The 12220-nt window shown below is 42.0% G+C and overlaps 1 protein-coding gene across 6 annotated transcripts; it reads right to left on the bottom strand.

Moving 5' to 3' along the window:
• Positions 1-1859: 1859 nt before the first annotated feature.
• LOC110985766 (CMP-N-acetylneuraminate-beta-galactosamide-alpha-2,3-sialyltransferase 2-like) lies at positions 1860-10245 on the bottom strand. Of its 6 annotated transcripts, none has more exons than XM_022247062.2 (8): positions 9768-10245; positions 9413-9522; positions 7340-7857; positions 6361-6551; positions 4474-4653; positions 3706-3751; positions 3145-3264; positions 1860-2368 (listed from the first exon to the last, which is right to left on the bottom strand). In XM_022247062.2, the coding sequence occupies exons 3-8, from the start codon at positions 7760-7762 to the stop codon at positions 2183-2185; spliced, it is 1146 nt and encodes a 381-aa protein (XP_022102754.1). In that variant the 5' UTR covers positions 7763-7857; positions 9413-9522; positions 9768-10245; the 3' UTR covers positions 1860-2182. The 6 variants fall into 6 exon arrangements, with proteins under 6 accessions (XP_022102754.1, XP_022102757.1, XP_086986354.1 ...); XM_022247065.2 differs by having other exon boundaries at positions 9413-9470; XM_087130228.1 differs by lacking the exon at positions 9413-9522 and adding an exon at positions 9283-9338.
• Positions 10246-12220: the final 1975 nt, after the last annotated feature.

The raw sequence follows: 12220 nt of genomic DNA, 5'->3' as shown, positions 1-12220 counted from the left end.
CCTCTGTGTTTGTGTTGAGCTTTGTCATTAAGAATATAATCAGTGTATTATCACAAATGATGCAAGCAAAATGATGCATTAGTCAGGAATTTCTTCAACAGATATCTCCACATCTTAATTTACATCACATTTTTCAGAATCTTGTCCAGTAACTTTTTGAAAAGAAGGTTATTTCAACACAGGGTTTTCACAGCACTGAAGGTGACACCGTATGTTGATCGTGGTCAATCACAGGCTCATTTTGCTGGGCAAATGCCTTATACGATTTGACTGACTCGGGAAAAAGCAGAGAAACTTTTTTTTTAAAAGAGGTAAAGTAAAATTAGGCACGTTTGGGTAAGAAATCGGTTCTGATTTTCGGCAATAGGATTTTGTAGGACAATGTTGACCTTGCTGTACGAATTTTAAAGAATTTTTTGTTTCTTTCAATATTGGATTGGATATTGGATACATTCCCAAGTGGTTATTTTCAAATTTGACTATTTGAAATGTCCAAATTGAAGAAACCAGTCTTTCACTTTGAGATTACTGAATACTTTGATAACATCTCACTTTAAAAACTCTTACTGAACATTTCTACTGCCAGCAACATCAAAGATTTTCAAAATTCTTGGAAGTAGTGGAAACACCCTCATGTTATTTTGGCCGTTTCTCCTTCCATTGCTTTGCCCAACCTGACTTGCTACAAGTACATCACATGTTGGATGCTCAAGAAACCCACGTCCAAAAAAGTGAGCGCCCTCATCTCTATCGGGGACGGACTTCACCATAAAACAAACTATTACATTTGCCAAACAAAGTGCATAATTTTGCCATGAGCTCATACAAAAACATGTACATGTAGATCACTGTTTTAACAAGGTCCTTGTGACTTTACAAATTACCTTGTATTATCTGTAATGGAAAACAAAGAAACACAGAGTTTGGACCTGAAATTGTCCTTGTTATATGCGTGACCTTGTGTTAACAGTGCTTTTCCCTATCTGTGTTCGACTGTATCAGTACAGTGCACATTTCTCACAGTGTGCCCTTGAAAAGTGAACAGTTTTTAAGTCCTGGTTACGACCCTTCTTAAAAAAAATGCCTCTTACATATAACAGCTGCCATAGAACTCCCTAAACATTCTTCAAATTCTAACAAACGCCATCTTTCCTATGAGCCCCCTCAACTAAACTAAGTGCTAAGAATTTCCATTTTGGCCTTGAAAACTACGAAAATGTCCTACTGAAGAATTTGGCAAGCAGCCAACTAACTCGTGACTTTTTGGGGGACCAGTTGGCAACTTCCAACATTGTGTTTGTTTCTGCAATAGGTATGAAAAATGCTTTTTTGTATGTAAGGCATTTGCTAAAATCAGGAGGATAAACATCCAAATGCATGCAAATAAAATAAATTGTGAGCCTCCAAAGTCAGAGTAGTTTTAACAATGCTTGGTGAAATTCCATTCTACAATTTCCAATTAAATCAAATAAATTACTCCATTAATTCAACCAGATACCACTGCAAATAATCATATTGCTTCAAAAGCTCGGCCTGTTTCATCTAAATGATTCATCTTATTGTTTGCACATTTTATATAAAATCTGCAAAATATATATAAATGTACTCAGTTTACAAAAAGTGTGCAAAAGGCACTGTGCTTGGGGGGTTTTAATTTCTTAACATGGATTCCCTAGGAATGCGCTTGAATGGATTTCTTATCAATTTACACATGCATGAGGTCAACCATTCAATGCTACTGATCAAACAATGGTTTCAAAATTCTAACAGAATTTGGAATTCACATGTTTCATTGAAAGTTGGTTGGGTAATTTACAGGGTTTCCATCAAAAATGGAAAGAAATAATTTCCACAGGAAATTATTTCAACCACAGGCAAGAACACAAGGATGGTTTTGGAACCAGACTTATTCTTGTCGCTGGGGAAATCTGCAAAGAAAGCACATATGATCTTGGCCCAATTTCATGGCGCTGCTTACCGCAGAATTCCGTGCTTACCATCTCCATTCTGCACAGACCAGGCTTTTTTCTGTTACGGTAAGCGCCAATTTTTCAATTTCCGTGAAATTAGGCCCTGGAGATTCAATGGTGCCCTCCGCATGCATTTTAAGTTAAAGAGTGCCCTCCCTCAGAGGCATGCCAGACAGCATGCAGTAACTGAGAAGGTTCATAAAGCGAATCTGTTATCTTATTCCACGGAAAATCTTGACTTTGCCTTCCTTGTTCCACTTCTCCAGGATGGTCTCCTCGACCGAGTGGTTGTGCGGCGAGAACATGGACTTGTAGATGATGTTCCACAGCCCAGCGTCTGGTTCCCAGTAGTGGTCCCAGGCACCATAGGATGAGGCTCCAAAACCAAATATGTTGACCTGGAGAGGATATCAAGAACAGATGAGCTGAAGTGAGCCATCTTTGACGAGACAAAACAAACTCAACGAAGCATCTAGTTACGGGTTCCGTTATTCATCTGTACTATAGTTGCTTGCTAAAAGCTGAGCAAGACATTTCAACGGTTCAGGACCAGCCTGCTGAGGACAGTCTTTGGAACATGGAACTTTCTCATTGGAACATTATGTTCTCGTTCTGGAACATGGAGCATTCCCACTAGAACGCTGCATCACCGCAGTCTGAGCACAAAGCTCACTGTTCTCAGTGATGCGTGAAAATTAACATGGAATGCTAACGTTCCAGCATGTCCAGTGGGAATGGTCTGACGGAGCACCAACGTTCCCGACTTCTGAGACGTTCCCCAACATGGGTCATATCTACGTTATAGTTTCACATCTCACCGTGTAGAGCAGAGAACTAGACCTGATAAGTGGTATCATTTGACAAAGTCTGCCTTGGCGTTATATGGACTTAACTCACAGCATAAAACATGAATCACCCACTACATACGTACTGGCAATTTCCTTGCGAGAACGACTCTTGTACAAAACTGGTTAGACAGAAACTGAAGTTGGGGTCAGATTTGCCCGAGCTTGATAGGAAATTTGAAAACTACTCAGTACATGTAATTGTGAAAGTATGAGTTTTATCGTGTTTGGGGTCTCACCTGTCCTTTGTTAATACTCCAAAGATTTTTGTTAAAAACTACAACACAAAGTGTGAAGTAACAGAGCAACTGATTTCATGTTTGACTGACCTCGTCGCAGATGTGGAATGCAAATAGAATCATGAGAAACCCCGTTGAGGGCCACCGTTCTTCATCCCCGATCCAGCTGAATTTGCTGTCATACATCAATGTAGGGTTGAACACCTGCACCTGAGATATTTCCAGCAAGAGTCTGTGAATTTGTCACTGTCAGAGACAATAGCATGCCCCGTGCCCTAAAGTCATGTCTTCATGCCTAAAGAACCTGGCAACTTTGAATGCTGGAGTTCATTGTTACTTGTATATTTGTCACAATTTCTAAACCCATGGTTTAACTTTGTTAGAGAGCTGTTAAGCCCACTGTAGCACGCTTAGAGGTTGAATAGCAAGGTGCGTGTATCTGCTGTAGCAAGCAGGTTATAGTCTCGAGTCCCACCCAACAAACCTAAGGATTTTTTCTCAGCTGAGGAACACAAACCATTACTGTCATTCTCAAAACCCCGCCGGACTTTTTTGCCTCTCACCCATTAATTTTCAAGGTAACCTGTCTGATAAATAAACCGGAGGGCCAATAAAACATAGCACACCGAGAGTGCTTATATTCACACTGACCTTTGACCGGTCGACATCAATGAAGCGCGGCACTGGAGAGTATGTCCTGGCAGGAAAGTAACACCAAAAATTTTAAAACTGATATTCACACGTAAACGATAAAGCAAAAGGGCAGCTTTTACAACCATAGAACTCCTAGAAAAGCAGACAAGTTCATCATTTAGATAGCAAGTCAGAAAACTCTGATTTTTGTGGTTGTTTTTTCCTTTTGCTCAGCATTAATTGTCAACTCTTTTGAACCCCTGACAACTGTCAATTCATGTTCACGTCAAAGACGTTGAAACCACCAAATATCAATTTCTAAATATGTTCCTTGCAGACAGATACATATAATAACTTAGAAATGTGGTTCAGTTCACACACAAGACATGCCATAGCCACAACAGTCAAAATCTTCCGATTTCAACATGATTTTACATACATAGAGAGTTTTATGACAGAGTGACAAATACCGACCAATCCAAGTGCCACACTGGGCATTACAGGAAAAGTGCCCTCCCTTTCCTCGTAAGATTCTTAAATGGTTGGGTTAATCATGCAAAACCATTCAAAATCCACCAGGAAGTTTATAAGGACTCCCTGGGATAGAGGAAGACAGACTCAGTCCCTACTGTTTTAGACAGGGCTTGATTTCTGTTGGAAGTATGAAACATTTTCCATCGGTTTACTGCACAAGGGAATGTGGCCGGGGGACAAAGAGGCTCCTTGTTGAAAACCGTCTTGCAGGAAACAAAAATGAACCAGTGGTTAGGCTAAGGAAAAACTGACCATGTGATTGTGCCATTTGTCAACGCACTGATCAACCAGTCAATATCCTTGGCTCCAAATGGCACCAGGACAAAATGGGCCCCCTTCTGCACTTCTGTATAGGTGACGGGGTAGGCAATGCGGTGCGTCTCTCTGCTCCCTACGTCGTCTTCGTACCCTTGGATGGGGGCATAGTTGACCCTTTGACAAAAATACATGAGTCTTGAATACACCTCTTATGGAGTTATTTGGTCTGCCCAATTTGAAGACCTTAGTTGTGCTGATCATTCAAACGATGTTTTAAAGTTATGACTGACATCATTCATTCATCCCAGAGTGACAAGCTTTAATTTTAACCACTTCCTGCCCGGGAGCCCGGTTTCCGGCACCGTGTGTTTATGCGCGTGGCCGGGGTCTCCGAAATCAGACAAAAGGAACTGGGCCTCGTAACAAAAGACCGTACACGAAAAAAACATCAGGCTGCTGGACATTACCGACATTTTTTCACTCTCAGTAGTGTTTCGAAACAGTATACCCTGGTTTGGGGGATTTAGTGTGAGCGGATTATCACCTGGGACAAAAGTGCTCCACCACTGCAGCATTGAGCCACATAGTAAAGCTGCACGCTAATCTGGCCCCTAAGATGGAAAGCTTGCGGTAAGCACCATGCAATATCTCTTTTTGAGTCTGTGTGGTTCTGATAAGAACCGGAGAGGCTCAACGTTTCGGACAGTGTGCTCTGTCCGTCGTAAGGAGACTGTCAGGAGACTCCTGACGACGGACAGAGCACACTGTCCGAATAGCTTGAAATCCCAATCTGGCCCCTATTGAAAAGAGGTCAGCAGCGCATTGTACCAGGTTCGTGAACAAAAGAAAGTTACATAACCCCGCACGATCTGGCCTCTTTTTACAAGGCTGCAGGCCTGGCTGAAATACTCGGGCGTCAACAGATTTTGTCTGTCAGACTAGAGTGGCCATCAGACAGTAATTCGTGTGGGTGTAAATGTCCATTTATTGAAATGATGAATTCTGAAAACTGAAAATCTTGAAAAAGTCCTGATTATATGCACTGCATTTTTCAAACAACCCGGCAGCAAGTGGTTAAAGATCTCAACTTGAAAAGAAGAAAATGAACAAGAGTAAACACAAGAAATGTACATCAAGTCACCTCAATTTATTTAAAGTCATTCATAAATATCCCACCTCACGTCAAGTCAAAAGCCACTTGCTGCCGGGTTTAATTTGAATTAGCGGGACATGTTCCATGGCGATTTTCAAGATTTTCCATTTTTAAAATTCTTCCAAAATTCAAAACTTCATTTACTAGATGTTTACACCCACACAAATGAATGTCCGACAAGCAACTTCCACTGACCCCCAAGTCTTTCAGCCAGGCCTGCCGCATAGTAAAGACAGCCCAGATTGTGCAGTGTTGCATAATTTCCTTTGTTCCTGAAATTGACCAAGTGCGTTGCTACATGTAAATGGCAGTGGCGTCTTTTCAAATGCGGCCAGATTAGCTAGCAGCAGTACTGTATTCCTCATCACTGGAACACTTTTGTCCCCACTGATAACCCACTGGCACTGAATGCCACACACAGTGGAATATTGTTTCAAAACAATGACGGATTACCTCCACTAATGCCAACTGAAAAATGATGGCAAATCCCAGTACCTTGGTCTTTTGTTCAGAGTACGGTCTTTTGTTACAAGGCCCAGCTCTTTTGTCCAATTCCGGTCACCCGGGCTACGGTATGCGTACAAACCCAAGGTGCTTGGTTCCAGAAACCACGGAGACAAGTGTCGCACTGGTTGCCAGTCCAAAGATGTGTTCGGCGTATGGTATTTTGGCTAGCAACATGTTTTGGCTTTGCAAATAGTTCAGCACTTTTTCAGAGAAGGCTTTACCTGATAATCCGGTGGTGGGAATCAATGAGAGCGCCGTATCCCGAATGCCGCAGGTTGCCTGAGTTGCCGACCACTGCGCATCGTACACAACGGTCCAGGTTACGCTTGGGGTAAGGATCCACATCAGGGACAATTTGGAAAAGGGAGTTCAGTAGGGCTGGGATGTCACGGTCACCGTCTTCATGGATGGACTGGAGAGTAGAAAAAAGCGACAAAACAAACTGCAAAGTTGGGTTCTTGATACATCTTTGTTGCTTGATTAAATAGCACTATTTCATATATGAATTGGGAAAGGGGGAGAGTTTCTCAACTTTTGCAGTCTGCTTTCAATTCCAAAAGATCCCAACCATTTGGAGAGATCTAAGGTCCTGTAGCCACTTCAGCCACTTCAGTCAATTAATTAATTGATTTTCAGATATTACATGTACATGTAGGCACCCCACTGCTCCCCACTGCAGATGCAACACAGTAAACCATACCAAAAAGTTCAATTTTAGTTCTTGGTATTTTTCTTGCATATTGATCTCCACTTTTCTGTACAACGTAGACAACACCGTTTAAAATTAAAGGTGCACAGCATCAATAATTGAAAGAGGCAGGCATCCCAGACGTGATGTCCTACGTCCTTTTAGTGGAGGATGGCCACTTGCAGCCAATATCATTGATGTGGCTGGTCCCATTGAATTATTCCACTGTCCAACCCTGCAATGGCTGGCAAACCACAGATTCTAAGACTGTTTGGCCTTGGGAATACTTGATCTGTTAGATCTTATTGCAGTCTGCAGGCACATACATGCACATGTATCTTTGAAACCAAAATATCTGTGCCAAAAATACCAGGAGGGTTAGGGGCCAAAGCAAGGCTTGTTCTCACTTCCTAGTTATCACTTCCAAAGTGAAGTTCTATCCCAAACTATGGTCACATAATTTTCACCTTGTATCCTTTAATCAAAAATACCCAAGCACTAATCAAACTCACCAGCCACCACTCACGAACTTCCGGTCTCAACTCCCTATTTCGCCTTGTCCACAACGCCGGTATGCTCTCCTTGTAACGCCTGTCAAACCAGGACGAGGAGCCTTGTTGCCAGGCCCTCTTGCAAGTCTTAACACCCTCGACTCCGCCCACAATATCACCCTCTTCCTTGACCGCTTTGAGCGGCCGCCTCAGCTGCTCTTGGACAAGATTCACGTTCCTTCTCTTTGCATTCAAGCCGTGAATAGTGTTACTTAGAATGATGCTTATTTTCCGCCGATTCATATAAGTGATCAGCACAAGGACCACAAGGGCTAAAATGACCAGTGCTCTGATTCTCTGACGATTCACTCTGGAAAAAGACATACATTGTGTACACCTAGAGATCGCCATAGTCTGAAAGCTAGTGACCTTCGGTAGAATCATGCAAAATGTCTGCAGAGTTGAAGATGCACTACCGTGTCAGACACTGAAACCCAACAATGACCCATGACATGAGGGTCACACTTGACATCACATATCTGCAACCAAACAAGTCAAAATCAACAAGATGTGAAATAATACATGGGCAAAAAGAAGAAAGCAAAGGCTGCAATTCTAGGTTGGGATTAAACATTTGGGTGACACAAGCAGGTGAAACTGTCTGACACATTGGGATAATGTGCACCCAGTTTCTGGATGTGACCTACATGTAGGCCCCTAGGCTAAGACTTACATGTAGTCCTTTCTTCAAGAACTCTAAATTACCACTCCGTGTGACTTAGAGGCGGTGTTACTTTCATGGGATCGTAACGTTAGGCCTGTGTTTTTAATCCAGTTTTTGCAGTGGAGTCTTACTGAAGATCCAGTAGTGTAAACTCCACTTTTTCAACCAGATTTTCCCATGGGAGCAATCGTGAGGTACTTAAAGCTCTTGAAAATGAATGTTGGTCAAGACGTCCCCGGGTCAAGTCGTCCCCGGGTCAAATCATTCCCAGGTCACCTCGTCCCCTAGTCAAGTCGTTCCCCACATAAAGAACAAATAAATAATTAAATTACAATTTTACTATGGAAATTTATTTTGGGGGGATAATTTTTTTTTCTTTACTAGATATTAGTCTTCAAGTTTTTACTGCGGCAATTTATTTGGGGGGGGGGTAATTTATTTATTTTCATTTTAAATTATCAAATTTTTACTGCGGCAACTTATTTTCTGCGGGGATAATTTATTTTATTTTTTACTTATCAAGTTTTTACTGCAGTAATTTATGTTGGGGGTGATTTATTATGACTAATGGAAGATTTGATACATGTATTTAAAGATATTCAAATTGCTTTGACAATTCAAGGAATAGGCCAAAGTACTGTTACATTGGCACACACTAGGAATTGCCTTTTTAATAAATATACATGTACATGTACATGTATGTGGCATGTCTTGGTCAACGCAGATTTCAAAAGCCACCAGCTAGCTGCGTAGAACAAATGAAAATTGTGAGAACATGTATGAGTCTCTGTCTTGTTTTTCTTTCTCTTCTAATTCTTTGTATGGTTGATGTACATGTACCTAAAAAGAAAATTACAATACATGCACAGACAACACTTGTAAGAATTAGTGGGGGACGACTTGACCCAGGGACGATTTGACCCGGGGACGACTTGACCAGGGTTCCAATTTTGGAGAACTTGACTCGAGGACGACTTGACCTGGGACGAATTGTCCTGTTTCCCTTGAAAATGCTCGCATGGGAGTTTCAGACCCCACAAAAGTAACAACATCTCAAACTCACACTTAGTAATGACTTAGAGTTCTCAAAGTGCTTAGCCATAGCAAACAAATAGTACGCCCTAGCATCACTTTTCATGACTTCTGAAGATAATTTTTCAAGTAATAACATGGTCATGGAGCACAGAATGAATGAAAAACTCATCAACCATAAAACACTTGGAACATTACATGTACATACATGTATGATGTAGGCCTTGGCCAAGCGAGCACGTCTTCTGACATTGTCAGAAAAGTCTGGACATGCAGGACCAAACAAGACAAAACTCTGAAAAAGTGCATCAAATCGGGATTGTCATCATCATAATTACCAGCAATGTAGTCCAGCCTCACTCCAGTCTGCCTTACTGTACGTCGGACCCCAGAGTTCTGGGGGTAATGCATACAAGGAAATGTGTAGACCTACTGCATGGGCCTCGGCCTACATGTACATAATAATTTAAAACAGCACAGGTCATGCAAATTGCAGCTCCTACCGTTTGGATAACCATGGGATTTTCGATTAGCTCTACTGAGTGGAGCGTTAGTAGTATAGTATTCCTCTTTTTCGATTTTTCCCAGCCAAAACCGACAAAGCTAGGCCTAATAGTAATAACCTGATAACGCTCCACTCAGTAGAGCTACCATGGGATAACCAACGCCAACACAGAAGTACCTCATACTCACGATGTGTAAGTTGCCAGAATGAATCCAGCTGAACTGGAGATCCTTATCGAAATTAAAACATAAGCATAAATGATAATTTATTTGAATGTGAGCCCTGGATATCGGATATGGACGTGCTGGCTGAGTACGCCAAGGTTCACGGGTGCAGTGACAGACGACATGACTCATGCTTCGCGTGCGCAATGCATTATGGTTCAATTGAGTCGTCAGTTGTCTCCGCTGCAGGCGTCATCTTTGTCTCCCTACCATATGGCGTTGACATCAACATCCCACTGTGCAGGCCCATAATGATCCAACTTATTACACTACTCAAATTTTGGGTTGATAGTATGCATTTTGATCTTCTGGTAGCGAATTTTGACTCATTTCTCATCGTGGAACTCAGAAGTAATGTGACTGAAATGAACTGGCGCGCCGGAACTAGAGTTTTGGAGAACTTCTCTACTTTTCTGACGGGGTGAAACTGTCATTGTAATTATGTAGGTGATGCACGCGTCCATACGAGATCTCGTGTTGTGTTATCATTAGTCAGCAGTGCAAAGTACAGTAGGTTGAGCAAAATCTGGGTCAACTCGGATGGGGGTCAGCCTGCATCTGGGTTAACCAAAGGCAGATCCAGTAGGGCCATTCTATATATTTGGAGTCCAGTTTTCCCATCGGCGTATGATTTTTTATGTTAAGAACTCAGTCTTTAATTTCCAAGACTGAATAAGTACTGCAAATTGCCCGCGAAACAAATAGGTTGAAATCAATCTCATTGATACCCTTCACACGTTGGAGCCCAAGTTTATAGAATGATCCAGTATTAAGTTGTTCTTTTTTTTGGGGGGGGTCAATATGTCCTTACTGATCCAAAGCTCAGGGGTATAGAGGGATTCCAATACGACGCTTTTAGCATCGATCTGCGCACTTCCGCGTTTGAAAACGAGGCTGTATGTGTCAGCTTCAATTCTTGATACGATCAGACGAATGAAAGTAAGGAGTTAAGACACAAAATACATAAAGGTATGTTAAATTCAGACTTTTCAGGCTGCAAATTTTGTTGAAGAGTCTTTCAGAATGACTCGACACGTGAAATCAAAAGAAAAACAATGGCAATTTAGCGCGAACTAACGTACCTGCGATGGCCGTGTATCTTGTGCAGTGGGCGTGGTTTAAACTGAAGTGGTATCACACTTACTTACGAACCGGACACTGCATGTACCGCGCGCGCGACGACGCCGAAGTTCAAGACAGAGAGCCCCGATTTTGATGCCGATATGCGCGGACGGCGCTAATGTGAAATCCATCTATAGACCTTCCTTGCTTGATGGCGCTTGTCTTCCTGCTCATCGCACTCACACTTTGTCACAGGCTACTTAATAAGGCACTCTTTTTATATTCTAAGGTTCTTGCTTTCAGTTTGGGGAGGGTCCAAACAAAATTCCTCGAAAAGAAAAACTCCGTGCTGCTACCATATAGATGACTGAATAAGCCAGGCAACAAAAGTGCGGTGTGTTTACTGGTCAGTTGTTTTTATATTGAGCATCATGATGTCATGAGATTGCGCCATGTTGGTTCCCACCATGTCTAGTGAAGGAACGCCCTCGCAGCCCATATAATGAGTCGAGGTTGATTACAACGTTTTACGCGGGGCGTATTCACAGTGAAGTTCTCCATCCGTTATACCGCTTCGCTTTGGCCATGTATGTCAAGTGTGTCTTTGTTCAGAGAAATATTTCGATTGCTGGAGTCAGTGTCAAGACACCGTATGGTGTTCGTGTGTGCAGTGTACAATGTGTATAGTGAGTTTGTATACACATTCAAATCGTGGACCTATAACATTTGGGAAAAATAGGGTCCTCGGTTGCCGAAGAGTCCACGGTTGGAAAACGTGTACAAAATATATAGGAGGTCTTCCGAAAAAGTTGAGCATGGACAAAAGAGGAACAACTGGGAGTCCACGATTGAAGCCGTTTACACACTTGTGTGCGTGTGGTTCGGCAAAAGTGTGACAGCCCGTTGAAAATATCAAGTGGCACAGACTTCATGGTCTTTTTCGCTCAGATTCTCAAAGTGCTTTTCATTTTTGTATTCAGGAAACCCGCAACAACTTTGTGATTTAGGAGGGTTTATGATGGGCGAGAAAAATAATCAAAACTTTTTTTCGGCGCGCCGAACTAAGCACAGCAGAATAAAACAACTTTACAGGGCTCCAGTCCAAGCGTGTAATTAATAAACAACCTTGTGATTCAGGGTACCACGCACTACTTTAAAGTTAGTCTTGTGCATTTGCAAAAAAAACAGCACCACTTCCAAATCAATGCGTTGTCGCCGTCACAGGCTTCAACACTGACTTATAACCGCTATTGGGCATAATGATTGAACTAAATTGGAAAATACTCCCCCTTAGGAAAAACAGTCTACGGTAAAAAAAAATTAAATGTGTAGCAAGCGATTACTTTTCATTTGGC

Source organism: Acanthaster planci, linkage group LG02 (genome assembly GCF_054643075.1).
Source record: "Acanthaster planci isolate LZ-2023a linkage group LG02, COTS_SCS, whole genome shotgun sequence".
Lineage (NCBI taxonomy): Eukaryota > Metazoa > Echinodermata > Asteroidea > Valvatida > Acanthasteridae > Acanthaster > Acanthaster planci.
This window is presented reverse-complemented; position numbering and strand designations above follow the sequence as displayed.

Excerpts from the sequence above, each read along its gene's own strand:
- LOC110985766 (XM_022247066.2), bottom strand. The coding sequence starts at position 7,762 with ATGATTCTACCGAAGGTCACTAGCTTTCAGACTATGGCGATCTCTAGG. Across the intron at positions 6,552-7,339 it reads AAGTTCGTGAGTGGTGGCTG|TCCATCCATGAAGACGGTGA; the intron begins GTGAGTTTGATT and ends TCTACTCTCCAG. Across the intron at positions 4,654-6,360 it reads TCCCACCACCGGATTATCAG|GGTCAACTATGCCCCCATCC; the intron begins GTAAAGCCTTCT and ends TTTTTGTCAAAG.